The following is a 17,741-nucleotide window of genomic DNA, read 5'->3' on the forward strand; positions in this document are numbered from 1 at the left end:
AGGCAATCTCCTAATGCTGCGTCAGGGCACATGCATTCACAAGAAGCTAGGAAGATGACAGTCTTAGGGACATTTAAAGGAAGGCAATGGATTATAGGAAGAGGGAGGTACAAGATAAGGACAGATAAAGTGGAGAATAGGGAAGCTCAGTAGTGCTAGGATATGGTCAGAAAACCCTTGTCTAGTAGGGTTATCCCCAGTAGGGTTCTAGCAGTGGCAGCAGCAACAAAACCAAAAGACTTGACAGTACTTCAGCTGGGAGCTTCATATTTATATCTTTGTTTTTATTTTTAAAGTTTTTTAAAAAATATATTTATTTGCATTAGAGCAGCAGTGCAGAAAGGTAGGGATCCCTGGAGCTATTGAGATTGAGGGATATGCGTGTGGAAGGTGGGAAAGGGGAAGAGTTTAATATGGGAAGGAGGAGTATAAGAGAACTCATTGTTCGTGAAAGAAAAGCTGGGGTATGGATCTGAAGGAGGGGAGGGAACATACACTTTTGTTTTTCTGAAAGGAATGCTGGCGTCTGAATCTGGAGGAAGGATTTAACTAGTTCCAGACAGGGACTGTTGCACTGCCTGGGCAATCCCGCAGGGGCCCCTGCTTTCCACTAGCCACAATAGAGCGGGAAGGATGCAATCATTGGCTTTGATTAAGGAGGTGGGTGGTGTAGGCGGGAGGCAACGATGGTGAGAAGGGTGGTCCCAAGGCCGCGGGAGGAGCCAATCAGCGGCGACTCTGGGCTCTTGCAGCCTCCTTAGAGACTCTGCAGCCCTGGAGGTACCAAGCTGCCTGCTGCCTTTTCTCGCGCTGCAGGCGCGGAGATGCAGCGCCTCTGGGGGCGCAGCTCCAGCCGCACTCGCAGGGCAAGGCACACGCCCCCGGCTCCTGCTGCCATGCGCCTCTGCGGGGGACCCTTTCCAAATAAATTGCGAGCTTTGAAAGTGGCCCTGTGGAGGCACTAGGCTGGGGAAAAAGGCTGCGGGAGGAGGGACATAGGGTGGGAGGTGAGTAGGCGACTTGCTTCTCAGATTATTCCCAATTAGCACCAAGTTGGCAGACAACCCCACAAAACCACGACGCCTTCGGTCCCCCACAAGTCACATTCCCTGTATTTCAGAATAATCGGATCGTAAGAAAACTTCAAGTCCCATCGTAGGTTAAAGAGGGACAGGCTCTTAGCACCGCCGCCGCCCAGTAAAACTACGTGGAACAAACCCAGGGATCCTCAACTGCACAGCTCTGCCTAAAGTCTGCAGCTCTGCGAGTCCAGCCGGCGGGGGAAGATGGGTGGGCCCCGCAGAGAGCAAGGGCCTTCTTGGGGGAGGAGCGGGATGGGGCGCAGAGCAGTGCGATCGAAGAGGGTTACTGTGGGACTGCACAAAAGCAAACCCATCGGAGGAGTTTTGCCAGAAACACCACCGCCTGCATTGCGTCGGACCTGACCATTTCCAATGTGAAATTCCCGGGGAAGGTCGCGAGCCGCTAGGGGCCGTGCGTGGGCGGGGCGGTGGGCCACAAGGGAAGTAGAGTTAGTGGTCGGCTTTTCTGGTAGGAGAGGAAAAAGCTGTGCTGGCAAGGGTGGGAACTGAATGACAACCCCGCTCTCTTCCAAACCACCCCCTCATATTTTCCATCCACCTCCTCGCTCCTGCCCTCCCCCGCCCTCCCCAACCCACGCCCGGGTGGGCCAATCGCTGCTCGGTATTCCAGGCGCTTTCTCAGGTTTCTGCTGATCTTGCAGCGCCCAGAAATGGACCGAGCGGACCCGCCGCCGCACGCACCCTGCTCCACTCCAAGCTCCTAAGGGCTCCCGGCGCGCCGCGTAGCCTTGGCGAGGTCCGCGCTGGGGTGCGGAGAGCGAAGGGAACTGGAGAGCCATGTAGATCCAGACTCTTGCCCGCCCGCCGCCTTCGGGATCGAATCAAGGGCTCCCATAGTGTTAGGAGGGGGCGAGAGTGCTGTTTATCGTCATTTGCCTCGGAGCTTCGAGAGAGGGTGGTATTTTGCTTTTCCGCCCCGCATCCTCCGGAACTCCCTGCACCGGAGAGAGGACGGCGTCTCCAGGTTGCTGGCAACCGGTGAGAATGGGGGTAGGGAATGAACATTTTCGCCGTAGCTGCTCGGTAAAGCGATTGTCCAACTGAGAGGGGCGTCGGACGAGTGGACCAGGGCGGCGAGTTTGCCCGGCGCGTCTCGGATGCTGCTGCGGCGGCCGCCGCGGCTCCCGCCAGGGCACTGCAAAGGCGACCTGCCGCATTCCCACTCGGGCTCTCCGCCGACTCAGCACCGCCCCTGCGCCAAGCCAGCCGGCCAGGTAGGGGGTTCCCCAGCTCGGGGCTGCAGAAGCGGGGGTTGGGGCGACCGGGTGGGGGAGGCCGGGGGTGCGGGGATGCTGCCCGGGACCCTGAGCTTCCCCCGGCGTCTCTGGGCGCTTTTCCGATCTCTAGTTTAACGAAGTTGTAAACAGATCGGCTGTTGGGCATTGGGGAAAGTGGGATGGAAGAGCCCCAAACTTGGATTTCCGGGTGTCTGCGTGTCGTCTGTCCGTGTGTGTGTGATAGCCCTAGCAAACGTCCAGTGCTTTCTCAAGCTAGAGGTCTGTGTTCTTCGGTGTCTGTAGGTCCGTCCCATCTGAATGCTTCTGATTTTCTACCCCCGTATCACTTTCTATTTCTCTGCAGCGTGCATCGATCGCCCTGGTGGGAGCTTAGAAGGCGGCAGGCGAAGAGGGGTAGGAGGGGGGAGAGCCGAGGAGAAGCAGAGAGGGTGGCAGGCGTGGGGATCTGCTGAGCCGGCACTGCACCGGGTCCTAGGAAGGCTCTCGGAGGGGAGGGGAGGCCAGGGCGACCCCCGAAGCAATGGCCCAGTCCGCTAGAACGGCACTGCGTTAAGGCACCTGGGATCAGGAAGAAATATCTAAACAACAACAACAACAAAAAACCAACAAACCCCCAAACCCAAACCCAACCCTCTGCAAAAAGCTGCACCCGGCCCGCAGGCAAGGGGGATTCCAAATTGAGTAAAAGGCAGGGTGGAGGGGAAGGCAGCGAGAGGCAAAGTCGCAGATCTCCCGACCTGCTCGTTTTGAAGCACCTCCCCCTGGGCGTGAGGGAGACGCGCGCTCCGGTGGGGGGGCCGCTTGGGTCCCCCCCACCCCTGGTCCCTGGCTGTTTCCCACCCCGGGCTCTCTCCTGGCCTCCCACCCCCGCGCCCGGCTTCCACCATGACGGTGATGTCTGGGGAGAACGTGGACGAGGCTTCGGCCGCCCCGGGCCACCCCCAGGATGGCAGCTACCCCCGGCAGGCCGACCACGACGACCACGAGTGCTGCGAGCGCGTGGTGATCAACATCTCCGGGCTGCGCTTCGAGACGCAGCTCAAGACCCTGGCGCAGTTCCCCAACACGCTGCTGGGCAACCCTAAGAAACGCATGCGCTACTTCGACCCCCTGAGGAACGAGTACTTCTTTGACCGCAACCGGCCCAGCTTCGACGCCATCCTCTACTACTACCAGTCCGGCGGCCGCCTGCGGAGGCCAGTCAACGTGCCCCTGGACATGTTCTCCGAGGAGATCAAGTTTTACGAGTTGGGCGAGGAGGCCATGGAGAAGTTCCGGGAGGACGAGGGCTTCATCAAGGAGGAGGAGCGCCCTCTACCCGAGAAGGAGTACCAGCGCCAGGTGTGGCTGCTCTTCGAGTACCCCGAGAGCTCGGGGCCCGCCAGGGTCATCGCCATCGTCTCCGTCATGGTCATCCTCATCTCCATCGTCATCTTTTGCCTGGAGACGCTCCCCGAGCTGAAGGATGACAAGGACTTCACGGGCACCGTCCACCGCATCGACAACACCACGGTCATCTACAATTCCAACATCTTCACGGACCCCTTCTTCATCGTGGAAACGCTGTGTATCATCTGGTTCTCCTTCGAGCTGGTGGTGCGCTTCTTCGCCTGCCCCAGCAAGACGGACTTCTTCAAAAACATCATGAACTTCATAGACATTGTGGCCATCATTCCTTATTTCATCACCCTGGGCACCGAGATAGCTGAGCAGGAAGGAAACCAGAAGGGCGAGCAGGCCACCTCCCTGGCCATCCTCAGGGTCATCCGCTTGGTAAGGGTTTTTAGAATCTTCAAGCTCTCCCGCCACTCTAAGGGCCTCCAGATCCTGGGCCAGACCCTCAAAGCTAGTATGAGAGAGCTAGGGCTGCTCATCTTTTTCCTCTTCATCGGGGTCATCCTGTTTTCTAGTGCAGTGTACTTTGCCGAGGCGGAAGAAGCTGAGTCGCACTTCTCCAGTATCCCCGATGCTTTCTGGTGGGCGGTGGTGTCCATGACCACTGTAGGATACGGTGACATGTACCCTGTGACAATTGGAGGCAAGATCGTGGGCTCCTTGTGTGCCATCGCTGGTGTGCTAACAATTGCCCTGCCCGTACCTGTCATTGTGTCCAATTTCAACTATTTCTACCACCGAGAAACTGAGGGGGAAGAGCAGGCTCAGTTGCTCCACGTCAGTTCCCCTAACTTAGCCTCTGACAGTGACCTCAGTCGCCGCAGTTCCTCTACTATGAGCAAGTCTGAGTACATGGAGATCGAAGAGGATATGAATAATAGCATAGCCCATTATAGACAGGTCAATATCAGAACTGGCAATTGCACCACAGCTAACCAAAACTGCGTTAATAAGAGCAAGCTACTGACCGATGTTTAAAAAACAAAAGCAAGCAAACAAAAAAGCCCCACTTAGCAGCTCAAAAGACTTAAAAAACAAAACAGAAAACCTAGTGACTCATGTCACGCTTCGTAGATACTTTACTAAGTAGACTTGGAATGCTCTATTTAACTGTCAATGCATTGTTGCATTGAGGATTTTGGGGGTGGTGAACCAGAAGCTTTCAAAATCCATGACAAAATAAACTATTTTCCTTTTATTAAAAAATGGGAAAAGAGAGAGTATTTTCTAAAACTGGCTTAAAAAGATTCAGTCCATGAACTAGTCTAGGTAAAATAATAATCATATGCTTCCCCAAACTGAAACATTTTTAATGCTTTGGTTTCTTTAACTTTTTTAAAAACTCAGAACAAGATGATCACTTAGAAATATAAAATTGAAATCTGCATGGGACTCCAGTAAAACATCTTTGCAAACTGCGTAGCACATTGAAGACAGTGCATCAGACGTATTATATGTAACATGATAGACCAGCCAAAATGGACAATGAATAGATATTTTTATTTCGATCAACTGAACTGCATATTACAAGGTGAAAAAAGAAAACTCCGATTACTTAAGACTGGTTCACAAAGCACCTTATAAATTGGATACTGGTCCTGATCTGTAGGGATTTCCCCCTGGGCCCATTCTCTTTCTAATCCAGATTATTCTCTAAGAACAAGATAACTGAATTAAATTAATTGATTCTTCTGCAGTGCTGCTAAATTGTCTCAACTGCAGATGAACCAAATACAGGTCTTTTCTCACCAGGCCTGCACTCCGACCCCTGGCTTTCAGAACTGGACGTAAAACCTTAGCCTCCTTATTGCAAGAGAGCACAAATGAAGTTAAATGTAAGCATGTTTGAATCTGATACAATTTATTTTATAATCGCATGCTGAGAAGTTAACCCAGACAATAGGGGATAAGCTTAAGTTGAAATTGATTCTTCTAAAAATAGATCCTTTTTCATTTGCATTCACCAAAAGTGCACTCCTCCATTTATTAACTATTTTATTAGTAAATAAAGTACTGTATTTAAGTGCATATGTTAGTCAGATGGGAACAATAACTTTTTGGAGCTCAAAGCATGTTCTCTTATTCAGCATTATGGCCTATTTGACTAAGATGTACCTTGAATTAATTAATGCATGATTTCAGTAATAAAAATTTTAAAAGTAATAAAAATTACAAGTCTGTGGGGTGAAAGGCCCAATAGAAATTATGGGGGGTGGGGGTGGGGGGCACTCAGTCAATTTTCCTGCCTTTGCTCAGGGAAATACCAGGTTTTTGTGCAGGTATAGGCGGAGAGAGGACCAATATGCCCATCCCTTAGAGGGAAGCCATGTGAAAAACTAAATAAGTCATCAAAGTATATATAGCAACACCTAAGAACAAGTATTCTTTCTAGCTGAAGACAAACACAAGCAACACAAACAAGCAAACAAACAAACAAACAAAAAGGTGCAATACTGCATGTTTTTTGGTGCATTCTTAGGATGTAAATGAAAATGTTTCTCTATTATATGCATCCGAAGCAGAGCTGATTTTTTTTTCTTTGCAGTCATTCTTTGAAGTCTGTAGAGACTTCAGCCCTCCCCTTGAGGCTCCCTGAAGAAACTAAACCAATTGATTTAATAGTTGCTTAGTGCCTTTATCCTGTACCCACAGTGAACTGCAGAAAGTGCCTCCTTAACACAGCTGAGAAGTTAGGTAGCAAAAGTGGGGAAGGGTTGGGGCACAGACCTTTTGCTTTTTCTTTTTCCATTCTCGCTGTCTCATTTCACCACTGTGAGAAGACCACACCACCCTAAACCCTGGAGAGGAGAGACCCAGGAGGGTGCTGTCTCTCTGGCCATCTACTAGCATTGGTCCCTTTGACAGCCTGATGCTGGATGTGAACTGAGACCCATCTTTGAACTGGACATGAACTGTGAACTTGTTTTTTCCTCTCTCCACCAGAAGCCAAGATAAACTTTTTGGGAATTTGTTTCCTATCGAGGGCCACTTTGGACACACAAGGCTTCCTCAGGTCCAGTGTAGTGCTCCTGGCACCTTTCCTTATTTTTTTCTCTGTCGGTAACAGCACTTTGCAAATCTCTCTGACGGTCCAGCCTTTTCAGGCATCGCTGTGGATGTGGGAACACTCAGTTCATAATAACCTTTCCTAGGCCTTCCCTCCTGGTCTACCCCTTTCAGATATTTCCTGATGCCCCTATGATCTTCCCACCTGGCAGTCACTTCACAGGTTGAACATCTAACTTCTGCTGCCCCCGTTGCCCAGCCCAGAGAATGGTGGGGACCCTGTTCCTGGCTGAAAGAGAGTCACGGAACACAGGCCTCTGGAGCTCGGCAGCTGCCCACCGGTGGAGAGGTATTCACAGCCTTTTAAAGGACCCTGAGGTGGGGAATCTTCATTCTGCACTTAGCATGTGGCTGCCTGTTACCTGACATTCTGGCCCAGCTTCTTCTGAAAATCTGTTCTGTTTCTCCCACCCCTTTCCCCCATCCTGTCCTAGAACTAGCAGTGAGGCAATCACCCTAGAAACTCGAGTTACACCCATTTGGCTAACTCGATTAAAAGAAAGAACATGGATATCTTATTTTCCTATGTGACTTTTGTGAATCTGTGAGATGAACGCAACACACATCGTGGAAGATGAGGGGCCAAGAACCGCACAGCATCCGACTACAGGGCATTAAACCCTCCCATGTGATGTCTCCTTCTCGTCTGAACCTTAACTCATTCTGGCGATTCCTTTCCTACTTGCTTAAAAATCCCCAGTTAGGAAAAAAATGCCAACCTCCTCCCAGGCTTGGGGTTATCTTGATCTTTCATTTCAACGTTGAGGTCTAGTGCACACAGAACTTGAAACACCGCACTCTGTCAACAGCAATAATCCACTCAGTACTGTGGGATGGATGGGTTAATGGATGAGAAAACGGCACCAAGACTGACTTTGGGTACTTGGTATATTTACCGTGGTTACACCCTGGACTGGTTGATTCTTCTGCATGTGATATAGAAAAAAGTGCTGCATGCGGTGAACCTGTCAGCCTGGGACTGGGGATGAGTTGTTGTTATGAGTTTGGGGTGGTGTGAAGAAAATGAATGCTGCTTAGCTCATCTGTAGCTCATTGCAATGAATTCAGTAAGAATGGAGTACAGGGATTATCTGTGTAGCATAGGCATGCAATGTTTGACCAAGCTCTTACCCTCGCACTGTAATGTGTTGAAATGTCTTTGTAGATCTGAAGGTGCACTTAACAAAACTGCCTATTAAGGGATGACTATTTTTTGGTTTACTTATTCGTATTTATTTTAGCAGCCTTTTTACCTTTTCTTCCCCTTCCTAGGCATGGAGCTGTAACAGCTCATGTCCTGACTATGTGTTTTCTCCAGAAGGAGAAGACTTCTGATGTGCTGATAGCCATAATTCCTCTCTTCCAGTCTATTGGGGCCCTAGTTCAATAGGGTGGCAATAGAAGGGTTGGTCACACCAGGGCTGTTAGCCATCCCAGAATCTCTGAAGTGGTTAACTCACCTGAAGTGATCTGAATCAGAGAGACCAAAGACATTCATTTCCTCTGTCCTCAGATTTCTAGAAGACAAATTCTAGCCAGGAAAACTTTCTGTTTTTGCATCTCCCTTTTCCCATTTGTGCCCAACTCCCCTTGCACTCCCTGGAGACTTGAGTTCTGATTTTCAGTTATATCAGTTCATTGGGAGTGTGTTCGTGGGTGAGCCTTGAAGAATCAGATAAACCAATAGCAAGTCCTTCTCCAGGATTCTGACCAGTGGGCAGTCATTTCCCTGAAATGAATTGTAGGGCAGGTTTAGATTCCAGTATGGTGGACCTGAAGCACAGGTGGTGTCACAATCTTGATTTGCTTGAGAATTAAAAAAATACATGTAAATGGTAAATGAGGAATACATTTTTTTAAAGTAGAAATTTGGTTTAGCCTATAAAAGGCCTTCTTCACATTGTGTATAGTTACGCATTTTTCAAATTAGTTACCATCTAAAAGTCAATAAAAATAGTTTCCTAGCCCTCTCATTTAATATAGGAGACCTCAAAACACATGCTTTTTAACAATTTTACATTTTAATTCTTAGTTTGGTAGATTGGATTGAAAGAAAGGAGAAAGAACATTAGCAGAAGGCACTTTCCCATTTTCTTCCAGGAATGACTTATTCCTGGGGTGGTGAGAATTGGTGGGTGGTAACCATCCATAGTATAAAATTGTTAGAAAGAATATAAACTGCCAAACAAGCATGTTATCTTCAGGCTTTTCCAAGCAAGAATGAAGTCTTTTGATGTTTATGTTCATTTTAAGAAGACAAACAAACTAAAATTTTAAGACCAGACACAACCCAAGTTGAATTGTGATCTCAGGAGGTGACCTCTCATTCACCATGTGGCATATTACTACTTGTATTTATATCATGGAATTTCAGGGTATATGTGAACATGTCTAGTATGACTCAGGTAAACCTTTAAAGAATGTATGTTACTTACCATTTTTGTAAAGAAGCAAACAGGAGCTGAATTGTTAACCAAAACTGTTCCATTACCTTGGGTCACTGTGCAAACTAATTCAGGATATAGATATAAAGTTTAGAAGCCTTGGGATTAAATGCCAGCCTCTTTGCTCAGGCAAAATGACCCTGGGCTTTCTTGGGAAGTCCAGCATGTATGTAAGGGGTGAGGCCCTGCTGACCTCAGGGCTATTTGCTTTAAGGAGATTAACCCTAGTCACAGTGATTTTTCATTTAGGAGCTAACTAGGAGTTTACTTTTTATGATGTGAAACTTCAAAGAGTATAGAAAACTTTTGTACCACAATCAAAGAAGAAGAAATGGTGTATGGAAAGAAAACAAAACAAAGCAAGAAATCTCTTGTAAAATATTCCAGGTCAAAGTTGTCTCCTCTCCAAACCTTGCAGAAGCACCTTTCTTCTCTTCAGCGCACTGTTTTGGGACTGTTTATGCAGCAGATGTAAGTAGACAACATGGACTCCATGTGACATGCCTCTAATAGTAAAGATAAAATATTACTGAGGTTAAAAATAAAAATTGAGTAGTATTAATTTATAGTGCACCATCAGGACAACAAACCATTTAAGCTGAAAAAACGCTATTTTATTTCTTGAGTTTGCCAGTTGCTTCCACCTTGAGTTAAGGACATGTCTCATCTTCACCTACTGTGCATTTTCCCTTCTCTAACTGTGTAATATGTCAGGTCAAGGACATTTAATGTTATGAATTGAGAACCTAATTGATGCGCATAGTTTTCATCTATGCAATTTTACTTGCTTCTGTCACTTTATGATCTGTTCATATTTGGCATCAATTAAAGATAATTTTTAAGGATCTTATCAAGGAATATCTTGACTGGTTATTTGTCTCTTGTTTAACTGGTCTTTTGGGGGCCCTTTTCTTCCCTTCTTCTGTGGGGTCTCTTTAAATAGTGGGGTGAATCCAAGATCAGATCATGAAACAGATTTGTTTCCTTTGGCCCACGTGGTCTGTTTCTGCTGTCCAAGGACATATCCAGGGGTTACTTTTTGAGGATAAATTCAGTTTGGTCTCAGGTAAGATCCCAAGTGAAGGCCATTGGAATTTGGCCTGTGGAAGTTAGAGTGGAAGGAGGATCAAGCTTTCAAAATAAAACAAGAAATGAGGCTCAGGGGAACAAAGTAATTGGATATATCCACTTAAGTTGTTTTGATTTGAAACTAGTTTTTATGCACAGTCTGAGAAGCTTTGCAGGAAGAATAATTGTGGGTGTGTGTGTGAGAGAGAGAGAGGGAGAGAGACAGAGACAGAGACACGACTGTGTGTGTGAGTGTAACAGAGTTGTGGTCTGGAATCAACTGACTTGATAGTTGCAGTGTGGTGTTAGGAGTGATTTTGATGTGGAAAAACAACGTGGTTCCTATCCATTCTTTACACAGGCTTTTTCCATGTAGTTCTACATGTTCACATTTCTTTCTTCCTGGTTTTTTTTTTTATGACTCCTTGTTGCATTTCCTTTTGATTCTTCCTGAGATTTCAATCTTCTATTTTCCTCCTTGTGAATATCACATTTTCTACGCATTCTTTTATGTCAGAGCAAACAGGGGGAGGTGCTCTTGACAGGGGTCTGTTACATGCTAAATGCACTGGGTGGCTGGTGCATTATCGTAGAAGAGTATTGCGCTGTGATAGGTTCATGTTACAAGATTTGCAGATGAATCTTGCTTTTGCTGTATAAGTTGCCACTGAAAGTAGACTACAAAGCTGGGCAGGCTGCCCATGATTTTTCTCTTGTGGTCAGGAAACAGGCCAGGCTAAGCTCTGACAGAGAAGGTAAGAGACAGCCCAAGACACCCCAACAGCAGTGGATGTTTCTCAAAGCTCAGCCTTAGAATGGTCTTCTTAAAGCAGAAACAGATAGAACCAGGTGGCTGCTAGGAATGGGGCTATAACTGGAAGATTTGTTGTTTACAAAGCTTTAAAAAGAAGTCAAGTCAGTTTAAAGGGGGAGAACAGAGAGCAGATATGATCTGAAGTCAGCTACTCTGCCACTGGGTGGGAAGCTGCCTGCCGCAGTGAGTCCTGATTTCTGGATTCTGACCAGGCTTGAGTGTGGAGGGAGGGCCAGCCCTAAGGCTGAGCAGAGGTGCCTGGTGTCAAAGTACTGAGTGGATAAGACACAGCATGGTAGGCAGTATACCTGGAAAGCAGCCCTTTGAACCAGCTCGAAAACAGACAATTTACGACATCTTATTTCATTAATTAAATCTAAGATATCATTAATTGTAAGATGCAGTGTTATCTGACATATTTGTAAGAAAGAGAGAACACTGACAATTATGACCTGCCATTGCATTGATTCATCCCAATTTTACAGATGTAAAAAGGTAAAAAGAGGAATCTTAGAATTGATACACTATAGTGATTCTAATATTTCCCTCCCCCGCTTTTGTTTCCTGGCGTGGTTCAATGTTTGAATTCTGATCCCTTAAATTTGGCAGTTTTGTGCAGATGTGAACCCTGGCTAGAACCTTTAGATCTTCTTTTAACTATATTTTTATCCCTCAGTATTTTTCTTGGGCCTGCCGCTGACTTAGGCTTCGTGCTAGGCATTGGAGGTGTGTTAGTTGACAAAGCAATGTGCTCTACAGATCCTTTGCCCAGCGAAGGACTGAAGACTTAGTTGTGATATATGGAGGGAGGCTGGTCTTGTGTTACTCCCTCTCTCGCCCTATAAAAGCACTCCCTCTATCATCAGATGTTCAGAATCATCAGCAGCCCTTTGCTTTTAAAGTTCAAAGCAACCCGACACGTTCATTCCCAGTAAGGTGCTAACAGCAATGCTTCCAGTTTGGATAGCTCTCTTTGCAGTTTTCAAACCCTCTCCACGTTAGTTATATTGCTTTATTCTACTCGGTGAATTAGGTTGGGCTGATATTGCTGTCTTTATTGTATAGGCACAGGGATCTACCCCCAAGATTGCTGGGCAGATGAAGCCAGCCTGGGTTTATTGAAGATTCTATGGGCCAGTGTCTGGCACACAGTAGGGGCTCTGAATATTTATTGAGATGATCAAATGTTGGAAAGTATAATGTTACATGGTAAAAAGAAACCAGTGGATTTTGTGTAGGCATTTAGCCTTTTTGAGCCTTTAGATTGCTTTTTTTTTTTTTCTGAGATGGAATCTCACTCTGTTGCCCAGGCTGGAGTGCAGTGGCGTGATCTTGGCTCATTGCATCCTCTGCCTCCCAGGTTCAAGTGATTCTCCTGCCTCAGCCTCCTGAGCAGCTGGGGTTACAGGTGCGTGCCACCACACCCCGCTAATTTTTGTATTTTTGTAGAGGCAAGGTTTCACCATGTTTACCAGTCTGGTCTCGAACTCCTGGCCTCAAGCGATCTGCCCGCCTCCACCTCCCAGAGTGCTAGGATTACAGGCGTGAGCCACTGTGCCTGGCCTAAATTGCTCATTTCTAAAATACAAATATAATAGCTCATAAGTTTGTGTGGATTAAATGAGATAATATAGGTCCACATGTTTGGCAAATTCTAATGAGTTTCATCACTGTGAGATATTAATAGATATGTTATTAATTACAAGGACAAAAGAAAGAGCAGGAGGAGGCCACTGCATCATTCCTCCCCAGAGGGGGAGCCACATTTTAAAGGAAGACTCCAGAGAGATCAGGTGCCTAATTCAAATGACGTCTTGTATGATGGCGGATCTGAAGACTTGGGGCTGAGTTTTTTTCAGTAGGAACTTCAGCTCATCCTGCACATAGTACCAGGCATGCAGCAGCCTCCCAGGACCCTCAGCCATTATGTCTAGCCCTTGTTCCTCCCTTGCCCTGTGGCATTAATACTATTTCACATCTTCAGACCCCCAGTGTGAAGGTTAAGCTGTGCCATGCAGTAAGCTGAGGAACAAGAAGGGATCTTCAATAATTATATCACTTCTGATCACCTCATTTCTCCTATGTGCAAAGTATTGTCTGATTTGATATGTTTTCTTCCACTTGTGAATATTGAAAAATCAAGCAAGATGCTTGGGAAGGGTTCTCATATGCTTGTCTGAGAGTCGTTTTATAAATATAAAAATTTATTATAAACTGTCCTTGCTAAAAATAAAACAATGCTCACAAGCACACATGAATCAATATAGTCTTTTCTTGAATAGCACATACTACACAGATGCCTATAAAAATTTATAATTATAATATCTCTACAGTGGTTTAGCTCTTCCTTCTTAAAACCGATTGAATTTAAACAGCAGTAAACTTTTGCCTGCATTTCTTTAGGAACTTCATTGGAATTAAAGTAAGGAGTTAGAATCAATCTGTTAGAATCTTGGGTTCACAAAACATTTTTCTAGAGGATAATATTCAGGGGCTAGATTGAATTCTTTAAATCTTAATCATTTTTTAAAATAGATTTTATGCAGTTTGTCCATGTGCGCTAACATATTCTCAATATTTCAAGTGTTGAGCATTAAATGCACTGTAGGAATGTTTCCAGATAAACTAATTCCAGTTGAAATTTATTTGTTTCAGAATTGAAATCAGAGGATGATCAATGAGTAGGGACTAAGTTTAGAATAATTACGTTTTTGGGCCCAAGGCCAAATTCAACTTTTGTTAAAAATGTTTATTCCTCAGTATAATGAATTAAGTGTTTGGAAACCCCAAATGCTTTAATTATCTCTATAGTGATGACACTTTTTTTTTGCATTCCACTCAGCATCATTATTTCACTGCCTCAGAAAGGAACCAATTTTGTTTTATGTGAGTTTCAAAGGGAATCTTTCTGAGACGAAGATTCACTGTACATTGCATTCCTCTTTCATTAACAGGTAAACCATTTTTTAGTATTAAGGAGAAAGTTGTGCATGTGTCAGCCTTAAAAGATGGAATGCCCACCTCAGTTTTTGAAAGATCAGAGGATATTAGCTTATTGTTAAAGGAAGTTTCTAGTGAAGATGGAATAGCTGTCTTAAGTTTACACAGGGTGAAGATCACTTTCTTGGCATTTACAAAATAATGCTCAACCCGATGGATAAAAACGAGTACTCAAAACATAATTTAATCATGGTGTTGGTGATACAAAAAAGAAAATTGTTTAACTTTATCCCATACAAAGTAATTAGTGTGCCGGAAGAAGACTGTTTGCCCACTGCAAGAATTTCCAAGTAGTGCATTAGAACCGAATGTTTTAAGCCAAAGACACCCACCAGGTATAAAACAGGGGCAAAAGAAGGTTGCTTAGCATATGAAAGCCAAATACTTTATTTTAGTTATAATGCCCAAGAATTTGCAGCAAGTGTATGAAGCGTAAAACGAGGATGATGACGTTTACCTGACCAAAGGTGATAAGTTTGGCCAGGGCAAATTTCCAGTCTCTGGTTTTCAGATAGATGATTAGGAAGCAGAATGATACTGGGAAGATTTGACATCCTTCTTACCTGTTGAGCAATATGCAGTGTATCTAGTCAGTCAATAAGTACCCGAGGCTAAAATGGTGACTAAAACAATGACTCGTCAGTTAATGCTATTTAACGTTAAGTGATGGACTCTGATGCTGTTTTTAAAAAGCCAGTAAATCATCCAACATGTCAATTTTGTGTGCTCAATGGTCAGCCAAATACGACAGAAATGGTTATTGGACTCTGGACTAAATTATCCAGGAATTTTGCTGGTGTTCAGTAGCATAGACTCTTAGTTATCACAGATTTCGTAGATATAGTCTTGCAGAGACGAAGAGGAATACATTAGATGACTTTAAGATGTGATCTTGGGAAGCCTTAAAATTCTAGTGTTTGATACTAAAGGTCAACATGTCATGAGTCCCAAAGCTACGTACTGACCTAAGTGGCAAATGATTAAAGATGATTGTTAAAAAGCAGAGTCTTATAATGGCTGTAGAGTAGGGATGATTGTTTTTCATTTAAGTGCATTTTCTTTATACCTGATGAATATATTAGGCAAAATCTTTACCATTCACATAAATTATACAATTACTCTGTGAATGAAAATTCTGAACTTCTCGGCCTGTTACAGCAATTCCCAACTTCTCTGGCTGGGCTGACATTGAACTTTTATTATATTGAGTTCAGTTCCCCAATTCAGAAAACATAGTAATTGGGATTCTCAACAAAAACCGTTGTTCTTGGTGTCCTTTCCTTTGGGGAGGAATCTTTATTTTGGGTCACTTTGACAGAGTTTGTTGTTTTAATCAAAATAGTTCATTATTAATTGAATTCCCTCTCAAAACCTGTAGCCTGAACGTTTCCAGAGAATATATTTCTTCTTCATTCTGCTTAAGACTGGATTGGTGCATTCTCCACATATATCCCTGCTTTCTTCAGAGGTCAGAGGTTGGCAGTTAATTTTGCTAAAAAAGGATTTATGTTCGTAGACCATCTGGGATTTGATTTGTTAGAGCATCATCTTTTGGACTGATGAGTGTAGACATTCTAAGATTTCTTGAGAGTCTTAAAAGTTGTTTTATTGTCACTTTAGTGAAAGTGGGAAAGGAGAACTCGGCACTTAACTTGAAGATAGAGAAATGGGACTCTAAAAATAAGTGTTGGTAGAGAAGTCTCTGGAATTTGAATTATAGTCCAGATATATTTCATCTCTTGCATAGGCTTTAAACACCCATACATCACTTATTCGGGGCCCCTGATACTTGTGTCTCCAGGAAAATACCTATTCCCATCCCTGGTTCATGCATACATGGGTGAACATTGTCATACGCACACAACCACATGCATGCACACACACCCATACACCTGTCCATGAACCTGTTGGTATCACCCGTGCTATAGGGCAGGTATGTGTTAGCCCCAATGAGATAGCACTTTCAACTGATACTAAAGATTTGTCTGCTGGACACAGTGGCTCATGCCTGAAATCCCAGCCCTTTGGGAGGCCAAGACAGGTGAATCTCCTGAGCCCAGGTGTTTGAGACCAGCTTGGGCAACATGGCAAAACCCCATCTCTACAAAAAAATACTAAAATTACGTGGGTGTAGTGGTGCATGCATGTAGTCTTGGCTGCTTGGGAGGCTGAGGTGGGAGGATCAACTGAACCTGGAAGATGGAGGCTGCAGTGAGCTGTGATAGCACCACTGTACTCCAGCCTAGGCAACAGAGTGAGACCCCATCTCAAGAAGAAGAAGAAAAAAAGACTTGTCACCACCCCTTTATAATTAAGCAGAACACATTTTCATAAAGAGATCGTAATAAAATTTTCCATTTTGTAATTAGAGAAATTGCCACTCAAATGAAGGAAAAAGCAAAACCAAAGAGCAGAAGTTGAAGATCCCAGGATATTTTCCTTTGGGCCCAGGGTGCAGATCACAGTGAATGTGGTGAGGAGCACTCTGATTCTTTCCTGCCTGGTCTGCGCTCCATCTGCTCCCCGGACAGCTCAAGTGCACAAGGACAAACAGTGGGCCTGGGGCAACGAGATGTACGTGGAGCTCTGACATGGCTGGAGATGTGGCCATCTCTGAATGCGGGTCTATTCCTGCCTGGGCCATTGCCTTCTACTTCGTTAAATGCAAAAAATGTGTATTTTCTGTCCTATGATCTGCTGAGAAAGTGACATTTCTAAGTGGAACACTAGGCTTTAAATTTTTAAGCTTTAATTTATCACCTTAAATTTGTAGAATTTGGGTTTGTGGACCAATTCCATGTCTCTTTGCTACCCCAAAACTTTGTTTGCTGGTTTAGAAATATTTGTGATAACAAGAATATCTGTCTCAGCAATGCTATCTGGCTGAATTACTAATGCTACACTATTTTGATTCTTTTTGAAGAAAAGTGCTTTTCCTCTACAAATCCCAGTGACACTCTTCAAATTTGGATTCATGTAAGACTTGTCATAAATGAATAAAAATGTAAGTGATATAATATGCTAAAGGCATGCAGTTTTAGTATTATTTAAATTCATGCCTCGATAAGCTTGGGTCTTCTGGCTTTATTTAAATTCTAACACTGCAGAACATAGAAAAGGTGTACATTTGTCTACCCCATATACAAATATCACATAATTTAATGGCATCTTAGTTAAAGAGGAAATAAGTGTTTCTTTTATATTTTTTACAATTCATGAAGAACTTTCTCATACATCATCCTATTTGACCATCACACTAGACTCTTGAGGTGGTGGGTAAGCTATATGTATTTCCTTGTGCATGAAAATTGTAGGGACATGGATGAAGCTGGAAACTCAATTTTCATGCAGAAAGAAATACATGTGCTTACCCACCACCTCAAGAGTCTAGTGTGATGGTCAAATAGGATGACGTATGAGAAAGTTCTTCATGAATTTCACTCATAGGTGGGAATTGAACAATGAGAACACATGGACACAGGAAGGGGAACATCACACACCGGGGCCTGTTGTGGGGTGGGGGGAGAGGGGAGGGATAGCATCAGTAGATATACCTAATGTTAAATGACGAGTTAATGGATGCAATACACCAACATGGTACATGTATACATAT

General features: G+C 44.6%; 1 protein-coding gene across 1 annotated transcript; it reads left to right on the forward strand.

The window, feature by feature from the left end:
* Window positions 1-1,669: 1,669 nt before the first annotated feature.
* KCNA1 (potassium voltage-gated channel subfamily A member 1) lies at window positions 1,670-10,096 on the forward strand. Its single transcript, XM_055357849.2, has 2 exons — window positions 1,670-2,317; window positions 2,685-10,096. Exon 2 carries the CDS (start codon window positions 3,227-3,229, stop codon window positions 4,712-4,714), a length of 1,488 nt encoding a protein of 495 aa, XP_055213824.1. The 5' UTR covers window positions 1,670-2,317; window positions 2,685-3,226; the 3' UTR covers window positions 4,715-10,096.
* Window positions 10,097-17,741: the final 7,645 nt, after the last annotated feature.

The sequence above is a fragment of the Gorilla gorilla genome, chromosome 10 (assembly GCF_029281585.2).
Source record: "Gorilla gorilla gorilla isolate KB3781 chromosome 10, NHGRI_mGorGor1-v2.1_pri, whole genome shotgun sequence".
Taxonomy (NCBI): Eukaryota; Metazoa; Chordata; class Mammalia; order Primates; family Hominidae; genus Gorilla; species Gorilla gorilla.